At 44.3% G+C, this 27,223-nt stretch overlaps 1 protein-coding gene across 1 annotated transcript in view; it reads right to left on the reverse strand.

Annotated features, from left to right (window-relative positions):
* LOC108536170 (cytochrome P450 2B6-like) overlaps positions 1-16,208 on the reverse strand; it is a 37,374-nt gene extending 21,166 nt beyond the window's left edge. The window contains 7 exon segments of the mRNA XM_017882735.1: positions 1,232-1,373; positions 1,966-2,142; positions 4,426-4,586; positions 7,068-7,217; positions 7,351-7,455; positions 7,458-7,512; positions 16,038-16,208. Coding sequence (XP_017738224.1) covers positions 1,232-1,373; positions 1,966-2,142; positions 4,426-4,586; positions 7,068-7,217; positions 7,351-7,455; positions 7,458-7,512; positions 16,038-16,208 — 961 coding nt within the window.
* Between the last annotated feature and the right edge of the window lie 11,015 nt (positions 16,209-27,223).

Consider the following 27,223-nt stretch of genomic DNA (forward strand, 5'->3'; position numbering starts at 1 on the left):
TTAATCACTAATGAATGGTCCATAGACAAATCAATGAACTCAATTAATGAATAATCACATGAATGGCTAGATTTATGGAAGAACAAGTGAATACATAAATTAGTGAAGTATGAATAAATAAAGGAATAAAGGAATGGCTGAATTGAATGATAAATAGATCAGAGGTGAATAAATGAGTGAATTATGGTGATAAATGAAAGAACACATGGATGGATTAAGGGTGAATTGAAAGACAGACTGATGGAAGGATAAGGGTGAAACCTATCCTTCATAGAAGGATGGATGAATGCATGAATGAATGAATAAAGGAGCCAATGAATCAATGACAAATAGTCCATCGACATATCACTGTTTCAAAGGGTCAACTTGTGGATCAAGTAATCCAAATAAATGAATGACAGTATATGTCTTTGGATGAATCATAGATGAAAGAATCAGTGAGTATATATTCTTTAATTCATGATTTAAAGAATGAATTGATGAAAAGATAAGTGGATGAATGGGTCAATTTTTAAGTGATGGCACAGAAAGTCAAATATCGCATGTTCTCGCTCATAAGTGAGTGCTACAAAATGTGTACACATGGACACAGAGAGAGGAATGATAGACAGTGAAGACTCAGAAGAGTGAGGGAGCAGAAGGGGGTGAATGATGAGAAATTACTTAATGGGTACAATGTACATTGTTCGGGTGATAAATACCCTAACAGCCATAACTTGACCACTACAAAACCTATGCAGGTAACAAAACTGAGTACGTACTCCCTAAATTTGTGCATCACGAGGTCATGAGATCAAGACCATCTTGGCTAACACAGTGAAACCCCGTCCCTACTAAAAATACAAAAGAAATTCGCTGGGGGTGGTGACAGGCACCTGTAGTCCCAGCTACTCAGGAAGCTGAGGCAGGAGAATGGCATGAACCCTGGAAGCGGAGCTTGCAGTGAGCCAAGATTGCGCCACTGCACTCCAGCCTGGGCGACAGAGCAAGACTCTGTCTCAAAAAAAAAAAAAATCCTTGAGTGATAGAAGAAAACAGTTGGAAAACGCATGGACAGATGCTTCATGCGTCCATGCATCCACAAACAGAATTGGCTTGGTTGGAAGCTAGTCCAGAGCCTACAGAATAGGAAGCCAGCATTCTCTCTCTCATCCAGGTGGTGCCAATATCGCCATTTCTGCAGCTCAGAAGGAGGTCAGAAGACCCCCTTGACCAGCTGTTCCTGGCCCACGTGCGACATGAGGGTATGTGAGCATGAGCAGGAAGCCGTAGCGGAGAGTGGTGCTGGTGGTCTCAGTGCCAGCAAAGAAGAGCGAGAACGTATTGATGATGAGGTTCTGGTGGCTGAATTCGCTGTGTGGGTTGGATTTCTCCTGTGTCCACAGTGGGGAAGGGAGAGGAGGGTCAGGGGAGGTTGTAGCCTTGCTGGGTACACGCCCATCTCCCTGGCTGCCCTCCATTTGCCTAAAGGTCTTTGACACTATCTGGCCCAGTTTGCTTTTCTCTGTCCTCTGCATGTCCAGATGCATATCTCTAACTCGTCTCTCTCAGCCTTTCTTTACTCTGCCTGGCTCTGTTTCTATCTCTCTCCACATCTCTCAGATATGTGTCTCTCTTTTTGTCTCCCAGTCTCTTTCTGCATCTATGAGTCTTTTCTCCTGTTGCTGTATTTTTGTCCCTTGCCCCGAATTTCTTCCTCAGTCCTCTCTCTCTCTCTCTCCCTCTCTCTCTCTCCCCACCTCCCCCTCTCTCCATCTCAGTTCCTCCTCTCTATTTTCTCCTTGTTTTCACCTCATATTTCTTTGCTTCCTCATCTCCTCTCCTCTCTTTCACTATTCTCCCCTCCCTAATATTTATTCTTCCCTCCCCATCTTCCCCTTCCCTACTCCTTTTTCCCTCCCTCTTCTCACCTCTCCGCCTTGCCCTCCCTCAACTCCTCTCCATTTTCCCTCTCCCAGACCCCACTTTTTCCATGTGGAGCAGGTAGGTGTCAATGAGGTCCTGGGGGGCGCTAGGGTCCAGGGTTTCACCGTGCTTCTCCACACTGTGGCCAGTGTAAGCATTGATTTCCTGCGGGTTTTTGTAGAGTTGCCTGTGTGCCCTAGGAAGGTATTTCAAGAAGCCAGAGAAGAACTCAAACAACTGCAAGAAAGAAGGGTGGTGAGTGAGGTTTGCCTAGGGCTGAGCGAGCAGGTCACAAGGAGAGGGCTCCTCCTGGGCCCCAGTATCTCCGTGGGAACCCCCCTTCCCCACTCTCCTCTGCCTCTGAACCCCTCACTCACTGACTCTATGTCTCATTTGATCTGTTATTCTCACATTTACCTCTTTCTGCATCTTCCTCCCTCATCCTTCTGTCTTTTTCTTGGCCTCTGCCCCATCTCCCTGCCTCTCTCCTTTCTATCTCTTTGTCTCTGTCTCGCTTCCTTTCTGTGCCACTCATTGTCCACCTCAGCCTGTTTATTTGTCTTTCTCATACTTCTCTCTCCCTCTTCCCACCTCTCCTCATCTCCCTTGCTGTGTTGGACATTGATAAAATGATTCTTACACAAGATAAGCCTGTTGACACTTTAGGACTATGTATTTTGGAGCATATCTCTATTACTTTGATGAAGAATGGAATGCCTAATTTATTGCAAATAATTGCAAAAATGCAAACGTATATACTGAGATGTAAAATTCCTTCTTAATCTCTCCTTCTAGAGATGACCATTGTTAACTGTCTGGTGGGTCTCCTTCCAGACTTTTCTCTGTGGTTCTCAATGGGAGGAGAACATTAGAATTATTGGTCGGGCTTGTTACAAATAATCACTTTGGGCCCCATCCCAGACTTTCCAGATCAGACCGTCTGGAAAGTAGGGTCCTGAAAATCCATAACTGTGACAATCCCACATGTGAATCCAACATACACCCTTAGTTAATAGAGGTAGCTATGTTGACCAGCCTGGCCAACATGGTGAAACCCCATCTCTATTAAAAATACAAGAAAAGAGCCAGGTGTGGTGGAGCTCGCCTGCAGTCCCAGCTACTTGTGAGGCTGAGGCACGAGAATTGCTTGAACGTGGGAGGTGGAGGTGGCAGTGAGCCGAGATCACAGTACTGTACTCCAGCCTGGGCAACAGAGCAAGATACTGTCTCGAAACAACAAACCAACAAACTACTGCTATGCATACTGTTCTGCAGCTTGATATTCTTAAATTTGATATGTAATAGGCACATTTCCATGTTAATAAGGAGACTTTTTAGTATTTTAAAAGAACAGAAGGTTACCTTTATAATCTGGGGAATGTTTTTTTTTAAAAAAAAAAACAAAACAAAAACAAAACAACAACAACAACAAAAAAAAACNTTTTGTTATTTTCTTCTAAAAGCAGCAGATTATTACCTTTATAATCTGTGGAAAGTTTAAAAAAAAACAAAGATGGAGAAGGAGAAATGGGAGAAAATGAAGAAATGCTGTTCTTTATTATCATGTATCCTTGAATTTCTTCAGGTGAGGAGCTTTACCAAAGACAGAGAAGCAAGGATACAGAAAACCAGGAGCAGGCTGGGCATAGTGGCTCACGCCTGTAATTCCAGCACTTTGGGAGGTCAAGGTGGGCAGATCACTTGAGGTCAGGAGTTCGAGACCAACCTGGCCAACATGGCGAAACCTTGTCTCTACAAAAAATCCAAAAATTTAGCTAGGCGTGGTGGCAGGCGCCTGTAATCCCAGCTACTCAGGAGGCTGAGGCAGGGGAATTGCTTCAACCAGGGAGGTGGAGGTTGCGGTGAGCCGAGATTGCACTACTGCACTCCAGCCTGGGCAACAGACCGAGACTCTGTCTCAAAAAAAAAAAAATAAATAAAAGATTAGCCGGGTGTGGTGGCACATTCCTGCAGTCCCAGCTACTTGGGAGGCTGAGGCAGGAGAATCACTAGAACCCAGCATGCAGAGGTTGCAGTGAGCCGAGATGGCACCACTGCACCCCAACCTGGACGAGACAGCGAGACCCCATCTCAAAAAATAAAAATAAAAATAAATGACATCCAGGAGCAGAAGAGTAAAGATCAAGCCCAAAGCCTGATTCGTTCTCTCTCTCCCTCTCTTTCACACTCATTCTCATCAACTCTGTCTCTCAGGATCTCTTGATCTCTTTGATCTCTGCCCTTCTTTGTCTTGTTTTTGCTCATCTTCCTTCTCTCAGTCTCTCTCTGACTCTATTTCTGCCTCCCCATCACGTCCCATTCTCTCTCTCATTGTCTCTATCCCTGTCTCATCATCTCCCCTCCCTCCAGGTCTCCATGTCCCTGAATCTCCACGTGGTCTCTGCCTTTCTCCCAGTGATAAGCTGCATTTCTGGGCCCCCAAGACAGGTCATCCTTTTCTCGTGTGTCCTAGATGTTCACCTCACCCCCACCCTCCCTCTCCTTCTCCCTCTCCTGGACCTGGCTGAATGCAGACCTGATGAGTGAGAAACTCTGGCAAAACAAGTTCAGCATCTTCAGGAACTCTTGATCTTGGTAGTGGAAGCGTTTTCCAAAGACGATGGAGCAGATGATGTTGGTGGTAATGGAATGGAAGAAAAAGGTGGGGTCCACGAGAGCTCCTAGGAAGAAGCAGCAGGTCAAGGACACAGACTGAAGGACCTGGGGAACATCAGGCTGTCACCCATCTCTGTGTGATTGTCTGCCATCACTCAGTAATGATAAACATAAAAATAACCATAACAGCTAATTATATACCAGCATTTCACACATCATTCCATTGAATTCTCACTACAACAATGTGAGGCAGATGCAATTTGATTATTAGCTCCAAATTACAGATGGGCAGACAGAGAGGTTGGGTAATGTGACCAAAGTTGCACAGCTAGTCATTACTGTGGTTAGGATTTAGACCCAGGCAACCGAGCTATGGAGTCCATGCAGCCGGTTCTCACTCTACACCTCCTCTCAGGCCCCACCTCTGACTCTGGGAGCGAATACAGTTAAATCCCAGGAGTAGGGGCTGGGAGGAGTAGGTGTTCAATCAATTGCTTGTATAAATGAAAAAGCCCTGGGTGGGCACAGGGGCTTATACCTCTAATCCCAGCACTCTGGGAGCCTGAGGCAAAAGGATCAGGAATTCAAGACCAGCCTGGGCAACATACGGAGACTCTGTCTCTATAAAAAAACAAAAAATGTAGCCAGACACGGTGGCACATGCCTGTCGTCGCAGCTGAAGGAGTCCTGGGGGCTGAATGGGAGGATCACTTGGGCCCAGGAGTTTAAGACTGCAGTGAGCTATGATGGTGCCACTACACTCCAACCTGGGTAACAGAGTGAGACCCTGTCTCTAATTTAAAATAAATAAAAATCCATCTTTCTACCCCTACCTATTCCTTTATCTGTCCCTTCCACATGTAGGGCTTTCCAGTCATCAGGCATTATTCTGCACTTGTTAAGTTATACCTGTATACACTAGGCTCAGCCCTGGCTCCAGCTGGAAGGAGGGTGGTCTGTGAGCACCCAAAAATATCAGGTTAGTGCAGACTCTCTCTGGGTCTCACTTGCCTGTCTTCTCTCATTCCTCTGCAGACATTTTCCTGAGCCTTGTCTGTCTGTCTCTCTAACTTTCTCTGCCTCAATTTCTCTTTGTGTTTTGATTCTTTCTGTCTCTGTGTGTATATGTTTCTCTCGCTCTCTCTTTTTTTGTTTTTTTGTTTTTTTGGTTGTTTTTTGAGACACAGTCTTGCTCTGTCACCCAGGCTGGAGTGCAGTAGCATGATCTCAGCTCTCAGCAACCTCCACTTCCCGGGTTCAAGCAATTCTCCTGTCTCAGCCTCCTGAGTAACTGGGATTACACGCATGTGCCACCATGCCTAGCTAGTTTTTGTATTTTTAGTAGAGACAGGGTTTCACCAGGTTGCCCAGGCTGGTCTTGAACTCCTGACCTCAAGCGATCCACCAGATCTCAGCCTCCCAAAAGGCTGGGATTACAGGCATGAGCAGCCACCGTGCCCAGCCTATATTTATCTTCATTTTGGTCCCTCCATCTGTCTGTTTCCTCCTGCCTGTGTCACTCTGTTTCTTCCTGTCCTTCTCTTCAGTCTTCTTGTTCCTGTTTTCCTATAGCTCCTGTGTCTCTACCTCCCCACACAGCCTCTGCATTTATGTCCCATAGTCTCTTGAGAAATTTTGATAAGAGAGATGGGAAACACCTGGCATGAATGAGATGGAGGCGCTAGCCACAGACCCGTCACCTGTATTTCCCACAGACACCAAATTATGGAGAACTCAGAAACAACCTAGTGCTTCCTTCATGACCCCTCCAGCTGCACCAGGGCGGAACATCCCACCTGGCCTGTTTGCTCACTGCCAGCTCATCAGCACTGCACCCAGAGCAGGGAAAACACAGTTCATTATTTGCTAAATGTCTGTAGTTTTTTCTTTTCTCTCTTTGCTTTCTTTTACATAACTTCTGTTTTTGCCTTCGTTAGATACAACTGATCCACGAAAATGTATGTCTTTGAGGGTTTCTTTGTTTGTTTGTTTGTTTGTTTATCTGAGACAGGATCTTGCTCTGTTGTCCAGGCTGGAGTGCAGTGGCACAATCACAGCTCACTGCAGCCTCAACCTCCTGGGCTCAAGTGATCCTGTAGTCCCACCTTAGCCTCCTGAGTAGGTGGGACTACAGGCACACACCACCATGCCTGGCTCATTTCTTTTCTATATTGTGTAGAGACAGGATCTCATTATGTTGCCCAGGCTGTTCTCCAACTCTTGGCCTCAAGCAATTCTCCTGCCTGAGCTTCCCAAAGTACTGGGATTACAGGTGAGAGTCATCGCATCCAGCCACTTTGAGTAACTCTTGGACGTTATACACCTGGCATCTCTTTCTTTCTCTGGCTCTGTTTGTTTCTCTCCTGCCCATCCCCATCCCTCTCTATTCCCCTTTCTGCCTCTCTGTCCCTATCCCTCTGTCAGATCATGTCTTCTGTTTCATGTGTCTCTGTCTCTGCCCACGTATACCTCTCTGTCTTTCTATTCCCGTGCACCTGCATCTCTCAGTGTTTCATTTTCTTTCCTATTCATCTCCCAGGACTCACCCTTGGATTTCCGAAGCTCCTCTATCAGACACTGAGCCTCCTCCTGAATCCGCTCCTCCACACTCCGCTTTCCCATCCCGAAGTCCTTCATGGAGATCAGAGAGAATCGCCGAAGCACCTTCCAGCGGTTTCCATTGGCAAAGACCATGCCTGGGGTGTGGGGGAGGGGTGGGTGGGTTGCACAGGAAGTTGGAAGAAGGCTCTGAGTCCTTCTTCCCCCCATATCCTCCCTTCCCTGAAGCATCCCCCACCCACCCCCTCCCAGTGCCTCTGAGGCCCTCACCATATCCCTGGTAGACTGGGTCCATGATGGCGATTTTTCCCCGGCCAGAGAAGGCCTCAGCGTTGTCCAACACGGCCTCCAGTATGGCCTCTACTCCACACAGCAGACCACGGGCCTCGGTCCCAGGTGTACTGTGAAGACGTCCCCATATTTCTCTCGGAACTGCCAATCACATCCACACCCGGGGTGGCTGTTAGTCAGCATACACCTCAGTTGTAAAACCATCAAAATACTTACATAACAGATTGGTAATTAGCCCCTCCCCAACATCCGCCTTCCCAGGCTGCCCTTTCCCCTGCAAGGACCCAGCGACTAAGCGTTAACGGTTAACGGTGTCCAAGGGAGAGAATATAGTCATGGGTTCTTAGTTTCTGTTTCTGATTGGGCCAGTAAAGCCCCTTCCTCATCCTTCTTTTCTGTGTATCAGTAGAGACAGAAACTGAAAACCATGACTTCAGGCTGTTAAAAACTGAAACAAAACAAAACAGAAAAACAACAACAAAATAAGGCGGGTTGGACAAGCTTAGGTTAATCAGTGGCCCAGCCAGGATCTGCTCTGATTGGCTGGTGCCTAAAACAGTAGAGATGGTTGATGAAATACTAGGAATATCACGCCAAACCCATACTCCTTATGGTCTATGGTTTTGCTTTTTGCAGTTTCAGTTACCTGCAGGTAACCACAGTCTGAAAATATTAAATGGAAAATTCCAGAAATAAACAATTTGTAAGTTTTAAGTTGTGCACCATTCTGAGTAGGATGATGATTGTCTCTCACCATCCACTCTGTCCCACCCAGGACAGGAATCATCCTTTGTCCACCATGTCTGCACTGTGTATACCACCCTCCCTATATAATGTGATTCTATAGGGAAAAAAGAGTAAACATAGGGATCAGTATTATGTGGGGCTTCAGGCATCCACTGGGGGTCTCAGAACATAGCCCCAGTGGATAAGGTGGGATTAGTGTGCAGCCACTTGGGGAACTGCTGGGCAGTATTTCCTGAAGCCGAACAAATGGATACGCAGGAAACCAGTCAGTTCGCTCCCAGGTACATGCCCAGCAAAAAGTATGTATGTGTGTTCACCAAAAACTGAACAAAATATTCACAGAAGCTTTCTTAATAAAATACTCATCAACATAGCTACAGAGAAACAGTGAGGGTTTCACACAATAGAATACTGTACAGCAATGAAAAAGAACAAACTACAGCTACACTCAATAACGTGGCTGAAACTCACAGGCATAATGTTGACTGGAAGCAACTAGACAGAAAAGAGTCAATGCATCATAATTTTATGTGTATGAAGTTCAAACACAGGGCTGGACGTGGTAACTCACATCTGTAATCCCAGCACTTTGGGAGGCTGAGGGGGTTTGATCACGAGGTCAGGAATTCAAGTCCAGTCTGACCAACATAGTGAAAACCCGTCTCTACTAAAACTACAAAAATTATTCAGGCGTGGTGGCCCTCGCCTGTACTCCCGGCTACTTTAGAGGCTGAGACAAGAGAATTGCTTGAGCCCAGGGGGGCAGAGGTTGCAGTGAGCTGAGATCACACTGCTGCACTCCAGCCTGGGCAACAGGGCAAGACTCCGTCTCACAAAAAAAAAAAAAAAAAAAAGTTCAAACACAGATAAAATTGACCCATGATCAAGATGGTGGGCGGATAGTGACTAGAAAAGGACAGGGTTCATGCTTTGGGGGGACTCTTGCTACTTGGCCTGCAAATCAATTCCATGAGTGTGTTCAGTTTGTGAAAATTCATGGAGCTGTGCACTTTTTACGGTGATGTTCAACTTCAGTAAAAACTTGACATAAAATTATAAAATGGTTAAGTTTACTTACAAATGACCTGCACTGATCTCTGCAAAGCTCCTTCACTGCTCTCCAGGCTTACATGCTTACACCCCTTAACAATTATTTCATGGCCCCACAAGCCAGGGTAACCCCACTAAAATGTAAAATAATTAATATCCCTGTGCTCACCAAGGCCTCCAATACTCCCACTTTGCTGAGAATAAGATCTGAAGTCTCCACAGATGGTTCACATGGTCCTACATGACATGGCCCCATTACCTCTCTGACTTCTCCTCCCACTCATTCCTCCATGTTGTTCCCTGAGATTTTTCCTGCTTCAGGATTCTTGCAACCACCGCTGCCTCCTTCTGGTGCCTTCCACCTGAATCTTTCCTGGTCCCGGCTCAGAAACAAAGCAAGACAGTCTTTCCCTAACCACTCAATTCTACATAGTTCTCATCATTTTCTGAAATATCCCCCTGCTATAGTTTAATCATAGTTCTTGTCCACCTAACATTTCCTTATCTGTTTATTTTTTGCTTATCTGTCTCCGCCAACGGAATGTCCATGAGCACAGTGACCTCGTATGTCTTGTCCAAGATGCTACATCATCAATTCCTAGAATATTTCCTGGTACATAGAAAGTGCCCAGTGAATTGTTATTGGATTTGTGAATAAATGAATGAGTGGATCAAGGTAGTTGCCATTTAATGAGCACTTATTATATACTAGCTGTATGCAGTATCCCATTTAATCCTCACAACCACCTTAGGGGCACACATTCTCACTGTCATGATCTTAACTGAGAGAAGAGAAAACTGTGACTCAATGCATAAGAGTTGAATCTGAGACACAAACCCGTATCCCTCTGACTCCAGAAGGAATCTGGAAGCTTATTGGGAAATGGAAAAGCAACAGCACCACCTTCCTCGGCCTTGGCACACACTTGCTCATGCCCTCCCTCTTTACCGTACCCCCAAAGAGATGCAATCATAATAGACGGTCGTGAATACCTAGAAGATCCTTGGAAGGTTTATGAAAGAGTTTTAGGGAGTCTGTGAAGCCTCACAACTTTATGCAAACATGTATGTGCCTATTTGGAAAAGAGGGGGCCACAGCTTCAATCAAACTCTCAGAGGATTTCATCATCCACAAATTGTTAAGCAGCTTTAGTCTAGGAGGGCTTTGGAGACAGACCTCCTGCTGGATCTCAGCTTCCCCTTTTCCCAGTTGTGTGCCACTGGACAAGTGCTTTTCCCAGGTTGAGCATCAACATCCCTACTGTTTTTTTGGTTATTGTTGTTGTTGTGTTGTTGTTGTTTTTTGAGACAGAGTTTCACTCTTTTTGCCCAGGATGGAGTGCAATGGCGCAATCTCAGCTCAGTGCAACCTCCCCCTCTCGGGTTCAAGCAATTCTCCTGCCTCAGCCTCCCAAGTAGCTGGGTCAACAGGCACGTGCCACCATGTCCAGCTAGTTTTGTGTTTTTTTTAGTACGGGGGGGTTTCTCCATGTTGGTCAGTCTGCTCTCGAACTCCCGATGTCAGTTGATTCGCCCTCCTCGGCCTCCCAAAGTGCTGAGATTACAGGCGTGAGCCACCGTGCCCGGCCACCATCCTTACTTCTAAGATGAGGGTAGCACCTCACCTTGTCCACAGGTAGCTGTAAATGGCACCTGGAAAATCCCCACGACAACACAGATAATTCCCAGCCACATTACTCTAGTGAGAAAACTAAGTCCATAGATTCACATGATACTCTTGTGACACGTGGAAAACAATGAAAAGAAAACAATAGGCACTTGGGACCTTCACCTATGTGATGCAGCTCTATTTGGTGGGGAGGGATCCCCAGATCTGCAACCCCCTACCGGGGGCCAGGCAGCACTTTACAGGCCCTCGCCGACTGCTAGTGAGCTTTCACTCACTGACTCCTTCATTTGTTCCCGGACACATATTTACTAAATGCCTACTGTGTACCAGGCACTATGTTCAGCACTGTGCTGAGACCTCACAGGCCTTCCTTGTCTGGAAGTGTGAGGGAGAGTTCAGCCACAGGTTCACAGGTAAATGCAGCACTGTCGAGGACATAGGCTCAGTAAGGAGGGGCAGCTTGTGTATGAGAGCATGTGGTGGGGACCTGGGGCCAGGAAGTCTTCTCAAGGGAGCTGTTGCCTGCCTAGATAGCTAAGGAACCCCAATAATGAGGAACAGACACTGTTCTTGCATTGACATTAACCAAGATGATCCACCCACATCCTCAAACAACAACAACAACAATAACAGCAAAACAATTTACCCCAAGTCCTCCGTGTGGGAAAATAGAAATCTTTGCTGCAAGAAAGAAGGGGAGAGGGTCAAACATGTCTTTTGAAAACTTATCCCAACACTTTGGGAGGTTGAGGCAGGAGGATTGCTTGGGGCCAGGAGTTCGAGACCAGCCTAGGCATTGTAGTGAGATCCTCCCTCGAACCCATCTCTACAAAAATAAAGATAAATAGTGGGGCATGGTGGCTCATACGTATAGTCCCAGTTACTCTGGAGGTTAAGGCGGGAGAATCTCCCGACCCCAGAAGTTCAACGCTATTGACAGTTTTGCTTGTTTCAGAATTTGTAAAGGATTGGGATATTCAATGACCATACCAGCTCACATAAAGAAAGGGGGCCGTGAGATACCAAGAGCTAGAAGGAGCAGCAAATTCTGTTAATAGAGGCATGATTAGTGCCCAGGTAGCCTCTGCAGAGCTTGGAAAAAACCCTTAAAGAGAGGGTTCAGTGAATTGTGTAGGATGTCTTTGGCCAGAATTGAAACCTATACACACTTTTCTAAATGTTATCACTCCTCACACTGCAGATGATATATTTTTAAGAGATAGAGTCTTGCTCTGTCACCCAGGCTGGAGTGCAGTGATGTCATCATAGCTCACTGCAGCCTCAAACTGCGCGGCTCAAGTGATCCTCCTGACTCAGTCTCCCAAGTAGCTGGGACTACAGGCACATGCCACCATGACTGGCTAAATTTAAACATTTTTTGTAGAGACAGGGTCTAGGCTCATTTCTAACTCCTGGCTTCAAGCAATCCTCCCACCTCAGCCTCCCAAAGTGTTGGGAATACAGGTATAAGCCACCACGTCTTTTGAGTGTTGACCGGTTGGGTGGTGAGTCACCCAAACAACATCTTACCTAATTATAAGCCTCCTTGGCTCCCTCCATGGCATTGCCCTGAAAAATCTAAAGGTTCCATAATTTGAGAGTGTATGACCCAATTACCTTGTATCTTCCAGGTAAAGTGCCAGCGTCTAACAATAACCAAAGACCACATGTTTCGACTAAGTGTCTAAGATAAACATATATGTATGACAATTATCACATTCATCATGTGTATGTCCATGTATTCTGTCTAAGCAAATACTTTTAAAATTCATAATAGTATTGGCATATATACGCTGTACTTGGTATCAGTAAAAAGACCATTGATCAGAAAAAAAAAAAACAGCTTTATTAATAGCAAAGGGATAATAAGTCTAAGATTCAGGAGTATGGTCAACATGGGAGGGGGGAGGGGAAGAGGAGCTGGAAGGTATTGTCAGTGTTCTAATTCTCCCATTGGAAAATGGGTTGATTGATTACTAATAATAAGTACATATTTAAACATAAAATCATGCATGGCAAGCAGTGATAAGCCAGGTAAACACTGAGCAAGTGGCAGTTACCGTTATAGGGCATTATGTATATTGTTGATAAGCACTCCCTGCCCAGACTCCTTTCCTGCTCTCCCTCTCTCCTCCACTGTCCTGGCACTGAGATTTGCTAGTCTGCTCTCTCTCAATGGCACAGCAAAATCTATTTGATTCGTGCCACCACTTCTTTTACTTCGTTCTTTCAGTGGCAGGCAGGTACCCAAAGATGTAACAGAGGATGGCAGAGAAGAGTGAAATTCCACATCTATGGCTCATACCCAGATACCTCTTCATGCCCACTCACCCCTCCAAGGACAGTGCCCCCATGTTGTTCCAATTCAGAGACAGGGTCTCAATCTGTTACCCAGGCTGGAGTGCAATGGCACCATCAAATTACCTATGATAACCTATTTAATAAGCCAGTGTTATGTACCTGAATTAGAGAAGCATAAATTGCTACTTATGGTGTTAAAATTTGTATTTAAGAGGCTATAACTCCAGTGTGAAGCATGCACTCATGGAGAACCTGGATGGATGCCTGGTCCTTCCTGAGTTCACTGCTGGTTTCCAAATTGTTTCCCTGAGATTTCAATAACACCTCCCATAGTTAAAAGCCAAAACTGAAATACTATCAAATAACTGAAATTACTATCAACCTCAAAATTGATGAAGATAAGTTGGTTTCTGCTGAGAAAAGGTTCCAATGGAGTCCCTGGGTGCTCACTCTTGGTGGTACTGGGGTGACAGCTGTATGGAATCTGATGCTAATTTATACATTAAGGGACATCTTGAATTTTGTAGCCAATTGAACCTCCAAGGGGTCCAGATGGGTAGAAGCCACTCTCCAAAAGGAGGATAAGAACATTTGTGTTCAACAGAAACGCTTAATGGAACATCACCCAGTTTTAGATCTCCTCTTTGCCCATCTTGGAGGCTTGTGTATGGTGCTGAACAAAACCGAATATTGCTCTTATCTTTCCCGTGAATTTGCTAGTACAGATAACTCAATTTAAAATGTGGCTGACAATGCTATTTCTCTAGACACTGCCACAAAATACACTAAGGAAATTTCTCAGGGCAAAAAGAAGATATGTGTTTACGGGTGCAGCTAACAGTTGGTTTGCAAGCATCCTGAATGGGATGGCAAGTGATATGGTTTGGCTCTGTGTCCTCACCCAAATCTCATCTTGAATTGCAATCCCCAGGTGTGGAGGCAAAGACCTGGTAGGAGGTAATTGGATCCTGGGGGTGGTTTCCCCCATGCTGTTCTTGTGAGAGTGAGTGAGTTCTCACAAGATCTGATGGTTTTACAAGAGGCTCTTCCTTCTTTGCTCTCTCTCTCTCTCGCTCGCTCTCTCTCACTCTCACTCTCTCTTCTGCCACCTTGTGAAGAAGGTACTTGCTTCTCCTTCACCTTCTGCCATGATTGTAAGTTTCCTGGGGCCTCCCCAGCCATGTGGAATTGTGAGTCAGTTACATCCCTTTTCTTTATAAATTACCCAGTCTCATGTATCTCTTTATAACAGTGTGAGAACGGACTAACACAGCAAGCCTGACTATCCCAAGGTTTTCTACTCTTAATGTTTCTTCTAGTGGGTCTCCAGGATACTACGACATGTGTTACCAGGCCAACTACAAAAATGAATAACTCTTTAAATCAAGTTATTTTATAGAAGTTCTGGTCCTTAATCACCATCGTGCCCTGAACAAAGTCCATGACTAATCGGACTCTAATACTATTGAACTATCTTTATTGTCTGAGCCTTGAATTATTCGATTTCAATCAGTTTGGTTCATGGAGACTCCTAGTAAGGTACAGAATTCATTTTCTTTGTATTATCCTCCTGAGAGCCATCATAACAGTCTCCCTGATGTGTTGTATTTTCTCAAGAGTCTTAGCCGGGTGCAATGGCTCACACCTGTAATCCAACCACTTTGGGATGCCAAGGCAGGTGGATTGCTTGAGCCCAGGAGTTTGAGACCAGTCTGGGCAACATGGTAAAACCCTGTCTCTACAAAAAAATACAAAAAGTATCTGGGCATGGTGGCATGCACCTGTAGTTCCAGCTACTTGGGGGGCTCAGGCAGAAGGATTACCTGAGCCTTGGGAGGTCAAGGCTGCAGAGAGCCAAGATCATGCATGCCACAGCACTCCAGCCTGGTTGACAAAGTGAGACCCTGTCTCAAAAAAAAAAAAAAGAGAGAGAGAGAGAGTCTTAAATGCTCATATGCAGCCATTCTCTGTACATCCAATGGCTTCATTACAGTATGAATAACAAAAACATGAAGAAAACATAAAGAATCACTCAACTACTTTGACATTGTCCATTGTGAATTCCATACTGAGAGCAAACAAGTCAATTTCGATGGTGACAGAAGTAATGTTGATACCTAAGAATTGTTTAATTAAATTAAATTTGACCTAAAGCTCTCTCTGCATAGAGTGAACTGCAACCTAACTGGTTGCAGAAATACTCCCTAGTATATTCTTTTGTTTGTTTGTTTTTGTGATGCAGTCTCACACTGCCACCCAGACTGGAGTGCAGTGGCACCATCTCTGCTCACTGCAACCTTCGCCTCCTGAATTCAAGTGATTCTCCTGCCTCAACCTCCTGGGTAGCCGGTATTACAGGCACGCACCACCATGCCCAGCTAATTTTTGTATTTTTAGTAGAGACACAGTTTCACCCTGTTGACCAGGCTGGTCTTGAACTCCTGACCTCAGGTGATCCCCCCACTCGACCTCACAAAGTGCTGGGATTACAGGCATGAGCCACTGCACCTGGCCCAAACGAATATATTCTTGTGAGAGCAGCCAAGTGTTGGCTAATCAGAGCAGCTGGGCTTTCAGTCCACCACAGGCTGCTAACTGCTCAGATTGTTACCAAGTGGCAAGCTGTGATCTGTGGCCAATCAGGCTGTTTCTGTATGTCACCTCCTTTTTCTGCCTGTAAATACCGCTTGCCCATACTGCCGTGTGGTATCTCCTGGTTTAGGGAGTTGTCCAATTCATGAGTCACTTCTTTGCTCAAATAAACTCTGCAGAATTTAATTTGACTGATGTTTTTCTCCTAATAATAGCACCCATCATGCTTCACTATGCGCCGTACTCACCAACCTGACTCAGGAAGTCTGCCTCAGTCTGGTGAAGGATCCCCGAGTACAGAGGCAAGAAGCAGCCCACCCTCAGACCCCATTCATCTGTGCCTTACCCTCTGAAAGGATTTGAGTAGGCCTCTTCTGTCCATCTGCAGAAGGTTCCCCAAAGGGGGCAGAGGGCGGGGACCTGGTGGGAGGCGGCCATGGGCTTTAGGGTGGCGCTGAACCAGGAGTAGCAAGAGGCCTGTAAGGAGTGCAAGGAAGAGGAGGACGCTGAGCTCCATGGTTCCGGTGTGACTGCCCTGCACCCCACTGTAGCCTCTAACTGGGCCTTTTATCCTGAACCTGTCTCTCCACCCAGTTATGAAACTTCATCCATTCCCCGCCTCCTTTCTCATTATTGTCCGGGAGCATTAGCTTAGAAAAAGGTGTTAGGGAACCCAGACTTTCTGCTTGGGCAACCCAGAGACCTGATGCCTATCCCTTACCCACTCTCAAGATGTTGGCAGGGATACAGTGGTAGAGATATCAAAGTCCACCTGAGCATGTGAATGTGTGGGTGTGTGGGTATGTATATGTATATTTTTGTAAGCATAGGTGAGCATGCACACTTTTTTACTTAGCTTTGTCTGTTTGTTTATGCTTGCATGCATTTGTCCATGCCTACTTGCATTCATGTATGTGTTTATATGATCTTTATATGTAAAGGGATGTTTGTATTTATGCAAATGTGCTGGTGTGTGTTTCTGTGGTTGAATCTGGGGGTGCTTATGTGTATATCCTTACATGCTTGGAGCTTCCTTGTATTTATACAGCTTCATATATGAAAGTGCATTTCATTTGTGTGTTGTGGAGGTGGTGGTAGTGTATGTTCAAAATTAGGAGGCTGGCTGGGCGCGGTGGCTCATGCCTCTAGTCCCAGCACTTTGAGAAGCTAAGGTGGGCAGATCACTTGAGATCAGGAGTTCGAGACCAGCCTGGCCAACATGGCAAAACCCCATCTCTACTAAAAACATAAAAATTAGCCATGCGTGGTGGGGGGCACCTTTAATCCCAGCTACTCGGGAGGCTGAGGCAAGAGAATCACTTGAACCTGGGAGGTGGAGGCTACAGTGAGCTGGGATTATGCCACTGCACTCTAGCCTGGATGACAGAGCGATATTCCATCTCAAGAAAATAAAATAAAATAAAAATTAAGAAGCTGACAAAAAGAAGGAATTGTTCAATTCAATCAAATTTGGCCCACAGTCTTTGTAGCATAGCAAACTGTAATCCAGCAATATGTGAACCAATTGTGTGTATCTGTGTGTGCTGGCGTATTTGTGCTTGTATGTTGCTGCATCTCCTAGACGACCCTCTCTTTGGAAGCCTGCAGATGCTTGTGGGGAAAAGAGAGATCAGATTGTTACTGTGTCTACGTAGAAAAGGAAGATATGAGAAACTCCATTTTGATCTGTACTAAGAAAAACTGTTTCTGCTTTGAGATGCTGTTAACCTGTAACTTTAGCCCCAGCCCTGTGCTCACAGAAATATGTGCTGTATTGAACCAAGTTTTTAAGGATTTAGGGTTGTGCAGGATGTGCCTTGTTAACAATATGTTTGCAGGCAGTATGCTTGGTAAAAGTCATCGCCATTCTCCATTCTCAATTAACCAGGGACACAATGCACTGTGGAAAGCTGCAGGGACCTCTGCCCAGGAAAGCCTGGGTATTGTCCGAGGTTTCCCATGACTGAGACAGCCTGAGATATGGCCTCATGGGAAGGGAAAGACCTGATCGTCCCCCAGTCCAACACCCATAAAGGGTCTGAGCTGAGGAGGAGTAGGGAAAGAGGGAGGCCTCTTTGCAGTTGAGATAAGAGGAAGGCTTCTGTCTTCTGCTCGTCCCTGGGAATGGAATGTCTTGGTGTAAAGCTGACCATTCCTATTCGTTCTATTCTGAGATAGGAGAAAATTGCCCTGTGGCTGGAGGCGAGATATGCTGGCAGCAATACTGCTTTGTTACTCTTTGCTAAACTAAGATGCTTGGGTAAAGAGAAACATAAATCTAGCCTAGGAGCACATCCGGGCACAGTACCTTTCCTTGAACTTATTCATGATACAGATTCCTTTGCTCACATGTTTCCCTACTGACCTTCTCCCCATCTGTTGCCCTGCTACATTCCCTTCACTAAGAGAGTAAAAATAATGATCAATAAATACTGAGGGAACTCAGAGGCTGGCGCCGGTGCGGGTTCTTCGTATGCTGAGCGCCAGTTCCCTGGGCCCACTGTTCTTTCTCTATACTTGGTCTCTGTGTATTATTGCTTTCCTCAGTCTCTCAACCCACCTGATGAGAAATACCCACAGTTGCAGAGGGGCTAGCTCCCTTCAATGCTCAGGGTCTATCTCCAGTGTCCCCTCCTTAATCCACCCTTCTGTGACAGCCACAGGTGGAAGTGATGGGCGAAACAGAATGAGAGACAAGAGATGCAGAACTGGTGAGTCTCAGAGGAAGAGGTGGTCAGTTGGAGGGAGACAGAAACTGAGACTGGCAGGTGCAGCGATCGGGTCCCCTTGGTTTCTGATCACTCTAACTAGTGCTGAGGAGTTTCTTCCCTGCCTCTGACCATCTTCGCAATGCAGGAAATTTCTCTGGCTCTATCTCTCTCTAACTTTGTGTCTCTGTTTTTCCCCTGGAGACTCTTGAGCTCCAGGTATGCAGAAACTGGGTCCAGTTTGATTGATGTCTACTGGACTCCCATTTGTCTCTATCTTCACTGTGACCCTGCACCCACACAGCCTCTGACAGGGTCAGTCCAAATTTGCAAAATTTGGGTGTGAATGTGTCCATGTCTGCCTGTCTCATCCTAGGCCTGACTTTTGGCCAGAGGCAACATCTTTCTCGCAATGTTAACCAAACCCTTTGCTGGATCCAAGATCCTGACCCCGAACTTACTTTGACCCAGGAGGAGCAAACAAACAGTCCTGATTTTTAAGAGGTGGATGCTGTACATTCCTGACACTGGAGAGGTGCCAGCATGGACTTTTCTGACCCAAGGACCTGGGTCCTGCTGTGCTGTGTTGTCTGACACTAAGATTGGGTCCTCATTCCAGCCCGAGGGTGAAGCACCAATGGGGAAGCATGAAGTGCTTTACACACAGTAACTCAGTGTTTACCCTGAGTCCAGAAGTTACTTGGACCCAGGAAAGCAGACAAACAGTCCTGATTTTTATGAGGTGGAAGCTGTACATTCCTGACACTGGAGAGGTGCGAACATGGACTTTTCTGACCCAAGGACCTGGGTCCTGCTGTGCTGTGTCATCTGAGTTTTCCCAACTCTAGTAAGCCTGAGGTTTCTGCAGGAGACCAGGGCTTATCTCAGTCCTTATCTCAACTGCAGAAGACAGACATTTCCAGAGTAGCCATTTATAAACCTCTTCCCAGGAAAGCATAGTTTTACCAGGGTATTAATATTAATATTCCTTGCTAGGAAAAGAATTCAGCAACATGTTTCCTACTTGCACATCCATTTATAGGCCCTCTGCAAGAAGAAAAATATGGCTCTTTTTGCTCGACCCCATGGTTGTCTTCCCTTGTTCCATAAAAATCGCTATTATTCTGTTCTTTTTCAAGGTGCACTGATTTTATACTCTTCAAACACACATGTTTTACAATCAATTTGTGCAGTTAACACAATTATCACAGCAGTTCTGAGGTGACATACATCCTCAATTTATGAAGATAATAGGATTAAGAGATTAAAGTAAAGACAGGCATAAGAAATTATAGAAGTATTATTTGAGAACTGATAAATGTTCATATTAATATGAAATCTTCACAATTTATATTCCTCTTCTACTGCTCCAGCCAGTCCCTCCGTTCAGGGTCCCTGACATCCTATAACATATTGTAATGAATATATATATGGTTGTTAATATGCTGAGCTTCCTTAATTGATTTTCAAACATTAAACCAACCTTGCATCCCTGGTTAAACTCACTTCCATTGTGTTTATCCCATAATACAGTACACTTGTTTTATGTTGTTAGATTTAATTTGCCAAAATTTTGTTTAGTATTTTTAAATCTATGTTCATGAGGGTATTGGTCTGTAGTTCTCCTTTTTGGAATGCCTTTGCCTGGTTTTGAGATCAGTGTGATATTGGCCTCATAGAATGAGATGAAAAATATCATGTCCTGTTAATTTTCTGAGTTTGTATAGACTAGATAATGCTTCATCATAAATGTTTGATAGAAGTCACTAATGTAGTCATATGAGTCAAGAGTTTTCTTTGTAGAAAAGTTTTAACTACAAATTCAATTTTAAAATAACTATAGGGCTGTTCAGGTTATCTATTTCTCCCTTAGTGAGTTTTTGTGGTTTGTGTCTTCTGAGGAATTCATCCAAATCATCTAAGTTGCCAAATTTTTGCCATAGTTTTCATAATATTCCCTTATTATGATTTATAGAGTCATTATAGAATCTCTAATGATTTCAACTCTCTTTCCTGATATTGGTAAATTGTGTATTTTCTATATCGATTTTATTAATCTTCACAAAGAATAAGTTTCTGGTTTCATAGATTTTCCCTGTTGTTTCTGTTTTATATTTCATTGATTTTCTGCTGTTATTTTTAGTATTTTGCTTCTTTTATCACCTTTGGGGTTTATTTTCCTTCCTTTTTTACCAAGTGGAAGCTAATATCAATGATTTGAGGTCTTTCTTCTTTTTAAAGATCGTTTAGTTACTGTAAAGTTCCTCCATGAGCTATCTGCACCCCATGTTTATTGTAGCATACTCACCCAGCCAAGATATGCAATCAACCTAAGTGTCTATCAACAGATGAATGAATGGATAAAGAAAATGTGCTATGCATGCACACACGCACACACACACACATACAAACACACACACACACACTCTAATACTATTCAGACTTAAGAAAGAAGAAAATCCTGTCCTTTGCAACACCAGGGGTAAATCTGGATGACATTACATTAAGTGAAATAAGTCAGGCACAGAAATATATACTGCCTGATCTCACTTATATATGGAGTATAAAAAAGTTTAACCCACAGAAGCAAAGAGTAGAATGGGGGTTACCAGGAGTTGGTGGAGAGGGTGAGGAGATGTTGATCAAAGGATACAAAATGTCAGTTAGGAGGAAAAAGTTCAGGACATCTATTACATAAATGGTGACTATAGTTAATAACAATGTATCATGTTAACTATAAATTAATTGAAAAGCAATTACTTAACAATTGCTAAAAGGTTTATGACTCCCACCTGGGAGTGAAGCAATGCTCCACAGCCACTGAGAGCAATCCTGCCCTCCTCAGGAGGCCCCGCAGAGCATCTGCTGAGGACTCAGGGATCAGCCACTCCTGCCTACTGCAGTCAGTGCCCACACACCATTGAGGGGCCTGAGGACAGGCCCACCTGACCCACTCCACCCCTCTAGTGCCCGAGCATGTCATATAGGGGGCTAGGGATCACCCTGCTCCATGTGCCACTTTTGGCAGCTAAGTATCTAAGTACCAAAGTACTCGGCACCTGAGTGCTCCTTCCCAGGGAGGAGACAGGCCCACCCAACATGCTGCTACCACCATGACTGGCACCCACCTGTGTGTGCCACCAGCAGGCCTGGTGACTGGCCTATCCAGCCCATGACACCACCACCAACACCAGCATGGACTATTTTGGAGCTAGAGGATTATCCTGCCACTACTACTGCTCATGCCATGTCTACTGCCACTGTTTACAGAGGAAAAAATTGTATGGGAAGCACACTAATGTATGCACCCAGAATCAAAGTCAAAGTGCCCAACCCAACCAACACCATAAGTATATCTTCAGGAAAAAGTCCTCCCCTATGAAAGCAGATTCAAAAAATTAAAAGAAGCAACCATGATCCCAGAGGCACAGATAACAATGTAAAGATACAATAAACATGCAAAAGCAAGAAAACATGACACCCCCAAAGGAACACAATAATTCTCCAGCAAGAGATTCTAATAAAATATAAATCTAGGCCAGGTGGGGTTATTCACGCCTATAATCCCAGCACTTTGGGAGGCCGAAGCAAGTGGATCACTTGAGGTCAGGAGTTTGAGACCAACCTGGCCAATTTGGTGGAACCCCACCTCTACTAAAAATACAAAATTAGCCAGGTATGGTGGTGCACACCTGTAATCCCAGTTACTTGGGAGGCTGAGGCATGAGAATTGCTTGAACCTGGGAGGTAGAGGTTGCAGTGAGCTGATATCGCAACACTGCACTCCATCCTAGGCTACAGAGTGAGACTCTATCAAAAAAAAAAAGAGGAAGAAGAAAAAGATATCCATAAAATGCCTTAAAATTCAAAATAATGATATTTGAAAAGCTCAGAGAATATGAATATGAATGAGAAATTTACCAAACAGATCACTATCATTAAAAAAAAGAACCAAACAGAAATTCTGGAACTGAAGAATTCATTGAATTAAATACAAAACAAAATTGAAATCTTCAATGATAGACTGGATCAAAGAAAATTAAGAGTTTCAGAACCTGCAGACAGATCTTTTGAAAAACTCAGAAAATTTTTTTTAAAATGAGCAAAGCATACCTGACATATAAAACACCAAAAAGCAACCAACTATTCAAATTTTCACTATCCCAGAAGGCAAAAAGGAAACAAAAGGGACGGAAAACCTATTTAATGAAATAATAGCTAAATGCTTCTACAGTCTATCAAGAGATTTAGACATCTAGATATAAGAAGTTCCAGGCCGGGTGCGGTGGCTCAAGCCTGTAATCCCAGCACTTTGGGAGGCCGAGACGGGTGGATCGCGAGGTCAGGAGATCGGACCATCCTGGCTAACACGGTGAAACCCCGTCTCTACTAAAAAATACAAAAAACTAGCCGGGCGAGTTGGCGGGCGCCTGCAGTCCCAGCTACTCAGGAGGCTGAGGCAGGAGAATGGCGTAAACCCGGGAGGTGGAGCTTGCAGTGAGCTGAGATCTGGCCACTGCACTCCAGCCTGGGCGGCAGAGCAAGACTCCGTCTCAAAAAAAAAAAAAAAAAAAAGAAGTGCCAAGATTTCTAGGTAGTTACAAATGCTGAAAAGTTTTCTCCATGGCACATTGTAGTCAGACTGCTTAAAGTCAAAGATTAAGAGCAAATTCTAAAAACAGTGAGAGAAAAGCATTTAGCCATCTATAAAGGAGCCCATCAACAGTGGATTTGTCAGCAGAAACCTTACAGGCCAGGAGAAAGTGGGATCATATATTCAATGTGCTGATAGAAAAAAACCTATCTGCCAAGATACTATACCCAGAAAAGTTATGCTTTATAAATGAAAAGGAAATACAGTCTTTTCCAAGCAAATAACACCTGAGTAAATTCAGCATCACTAAACCAGACCTACAAGAAATGCTTAAAGGAGTCTTACACATAGAAGCAAAAGGAGGATATCTAACATAAGGAAGCACACAAAATGTAAAACCCATTGGTAGAGAAAACACACAAATGAGGAAGAGAATAGACTCAAATGGCAGCACAACAACAACAACAAAAAAAAAACCACCAAACTGTTACGGTGGGGTCTTTGTTGTTAGAGCTCCCAAGATGGTGGCAGGCCTCTCCCAAGATGGAGTGGGCCACTTCCAAGATGGTGCCAAGCCTTTTCTTCTCTGACCTGGGGTTCCTGGCCTCACAGATTTCAAGGAATGGAACCTTGGGCCATGCAGTGAGTGTCATAGCTCTATTAGAAGCCATGAGTCATGGAAGAGTACCATGGAACCCAGCGACTAGTGTTCAACTTGATTAGGATGAACTCGGGCACTTACCCATGCAGGAACAATGGCGAGCCTTTAGCCCAAATGGGAGTGGCAATGGCCGCCTCACTAGTTCAGAGCACAGCAGACACCCTGCCCGATCCGGAGGAGTGGAAGTCAGCGTTGGGTCTGTGATGGCGGCATTCAGCAGTGGTGGACAGCAAGCGAAAGCTCAGCTTGAGCTGGAACAAACACGGACCAGAAGAGTGTGCAGTTGCAACATTTAATAGAGTGAAAACAGAGCTCCCATACAGTATGAGGGGATTGCCCACTCTCTGCTCGAATGCCTGGGGTTCATATCCTTTGCCCACTTTTTGATGGGGTTGTTTTTTTCTTGTAAATTTGATTGAGTTCTTTATAGGTTCTGGATATTAGCCCTTTATCACATGAGTAGATTGCAAAAATTTTCTCCCATTCTGTAGGTTGTCTGCTCACTCTGGTAGTAGTTTCTTTTGCTGTGCAGAAGCTCTTTAGTTTAATTAGATCCCATTTGTCAATTTTTGCTTTTGTTGCCATTGCTTTTGGTGTTTTAGACATGAAGTCCTTGCCCATGCCTATGTCCTGAATGGTATTACCTAGGTTTTCTTCTAGAGTTTTTATGGTTTTAGGTCTAACATTTAAGTCTCTAATCCATCTTGAATTAATTTTCATATAAGGAGTAAGGACAGGATGCAGTTTCAGCTTTCTACTTATGGCTAGCCAATTTTCCCAGCACCATTTATTAAATAGGGAATCCTTTCACCATTTCTTGTTTTTGTCAGGTTTGTCAAAGATCAGATGGCTGTAGATGTGTGGTATTATTTCTGAGGGCTCTGTTCTAAGTCATGCTGCTATAAAGACACATGCACACGTATGTTTATTGCGGCACTATTCACAATAGCAAAGTCTTGGAATCAACCCAAATGTCCATCAGTGACAGGCCGGATTAAGAAAATGTGGCACATATACACCATGGAATACTATGCAGCCATAAAAAACGATGAGTTTGTGTCCTTTGTAGGGACACGGATGCAGCTGGAAACCATCATTCTCAGCAAACTGTCGCAAGAACAGAAAACCAAATACCGCATGTTCTCACTCATAGGGGGGAATTGAACAATGAGATCACTTGGACACAGGAAGGGGAGCATCACACACCGGCTCCTATTGTGGTGAGGGGGGAGGGGGAGGGATAGCATTAGGAGATATACCTAATGTAAATGACGAGTTAATGGGTGCAGCACACCAACAAGGCACATGTATACATATGTAACAAACCTGCACATTGTGCACATGTACCGTAGAACTTAAAGTATAATAAAAAAAAAAAGTAAAAAAAAGTAAGAAAAGTAAAAAAAAGTAAAACATAGAATTGGCAAAAAAAAAAAAAAAATGCTCTTTAAGCAGATTCACCTTAGGTTAACATTTTAACCCATTCCCAGTATGATTTGTTCTATTCTATCAATCAATCATCTATCTATCTTACTCTGTTTTGTGCTACTATAACAAAATATTACAGACTAGGTAACTTATTTACTTTTTTGAAATGGAGTTTCACTCTTGTTGCCCAGACTGGAGTGCAATTGGCACGATCTTGGCTCACTGCAACCTCTGCCTCCAGGGTCCAAGCGATTCTCCTGCCTCAGCCTCCAGAGTAGCTGGGATTACAGGTGCCCACCACCACAGCTCGCTGATTTTTTTGTATTTTAGTAGAGCCAGGGTTTCACCCCATCTCTACTAAAATACAAAATTAGCTGAGCATGGTGGTGCACGCCTGTAATTCCAGCTACTCGGAAGGCTGAGGCAGGAGAATCTCTTGAATTGGGGAGGTGGAGACTGTAGTGAGCCGAGATCACGCCACTACACTACAGCATGGGTGACATAGGAAGACTCCATCTCAGAAAATAAACCTGCCCACCTCAGCCTCCCAAAGTGCTGGGATTACAGGCATGAATCCAGTCTACTTATAAATAAATAAATAAACAAATAAATAAATAAATAAATAATAATCTGGGCTGTGTGCAGTGGCTCACACCTGAAATCCCAGCACTTTGTGGAGCTGAGGAAAGAGGATTGCTTGAGCCCAGGAGTTTGAGACCAGCCTGGGCAACATGGCAAGAGGCAGTCCTTACGACAAAATTTTTTAAAACATTAGCCAGATGTGGTGGCACGCCTTAAGGGCAAGAGGAGTGAGACTGGCCTAAAGCCCCTCTCCCTGCAAGAGGAGAAGAACCCAAACATGGAGTTCTACTTGAAGAACCTGGTGCTGACCTCGCTGAACCTCTTCTTTGCAGGCACCGAGACTGGCAGCACCACCCTGCGCTATGGCTTCCTGCTGCTCATGAAGCACCCAGCGGTGGAGGGTAAGGCTGGAGGGGAGGGAAGTGGAGGTCTATACAAATTCAGAAGGTTAACATTTCTGCATCATCATTTGTTAGAGTTTTATACATTTGTAAATTTATATTTTATGTTACTGAACATTTGGCCTTAGAAATTTAAATTCTATACCCTACTGTCCTTACACATTCAAATCTTTTAACTTTAACTTAAATGCTTAAAGTCTTACACTTCAAAACTTTAAATTTCTAACTTTCTGAAATTCTAAGACTCAAAACTGCAGTTGTAACTCTCTGGCATGTATAAGGTATAAGATTTTAAGTTTCCAAGTTCCTAAATTTTCCAAATTGCGAAAATTTCTAGATTCAAAGTCTGTTCTAAAGCTGTAACAGTTTATACTTTTACAGTTTCTATATTCATCTACAGATAAAAGTAAACCCTATGAAATAATGCTTGTTTTTTTGTTTGTTTGTTTTGTGTTGTTTTGCCCTCAATGTTTGCAGATTGGTTGAAAGTTGCAGGGACTAGAGGTTGAGAAGATGAGAGGGAGGGACCAGTGGAAGAAGAGGAGGTACCTGGTGCATCTTGATGAGAAAGCAGTCAATGAAGTCCCGAGGGTTTTGGGAGTCAAAGGATGCTTCGTTGATCTTGACCCCTGGAGGCAATGAAGTCCTTGAGCTCTTCTATCAAGTAGTAGACGTGATTGTGTCTTCCTGGCAAATACTGCATGATTCCAGAGTACATGTCATATAGCTGTGGGAATAGGTAAGGGGACTTTGTCACTGACAGGCGCCAGGGGCCCACATGGGCTGAGTCTGGAGTTGGACAGCTGGGCTCAAAGTCCAGTGCTGGGTCTAAGAATCAGGTGAGGCCCTTTTGCTTCATGGAACTTGGGTCCTATTGAGACAGTAGTTCCCCTTCACCCTGGTTTTGCCTTCCACCATTGCAGTTACGTGTGCAGTCAACTGCAGTCTAAAATATTACATATAAGATACTTTGAGAGAGAAAGAGTACATTCACATAACTGTTGTTAGAATATATTGTTATAATTGTTCTATTTTATTACTTATGAATGCCAGTCTCTTACTGCACTCAATTTATACACTGAATTTTATCACAATATGTATATATCAGAAAAACTTAGTATCTATAGAATTGGGTACTATCCATGGCTTGAGGCATCC

Source organism: Rhinopithecus bieti, unplaced genomic scaffold, assembly GCF_001698545.2.
Source record: "Rhinopithecus bieti isolate Rb0 unplaced genomic scaffold, ASM169854v2 scaffold_13621, whole genome shotgun sequence".
NCBI lineage: Eukaryota > Metazoa > Chordata > Mammalia > Primates > Cercopithecidae > Rhinopithecus > Rhinopithecus bieti.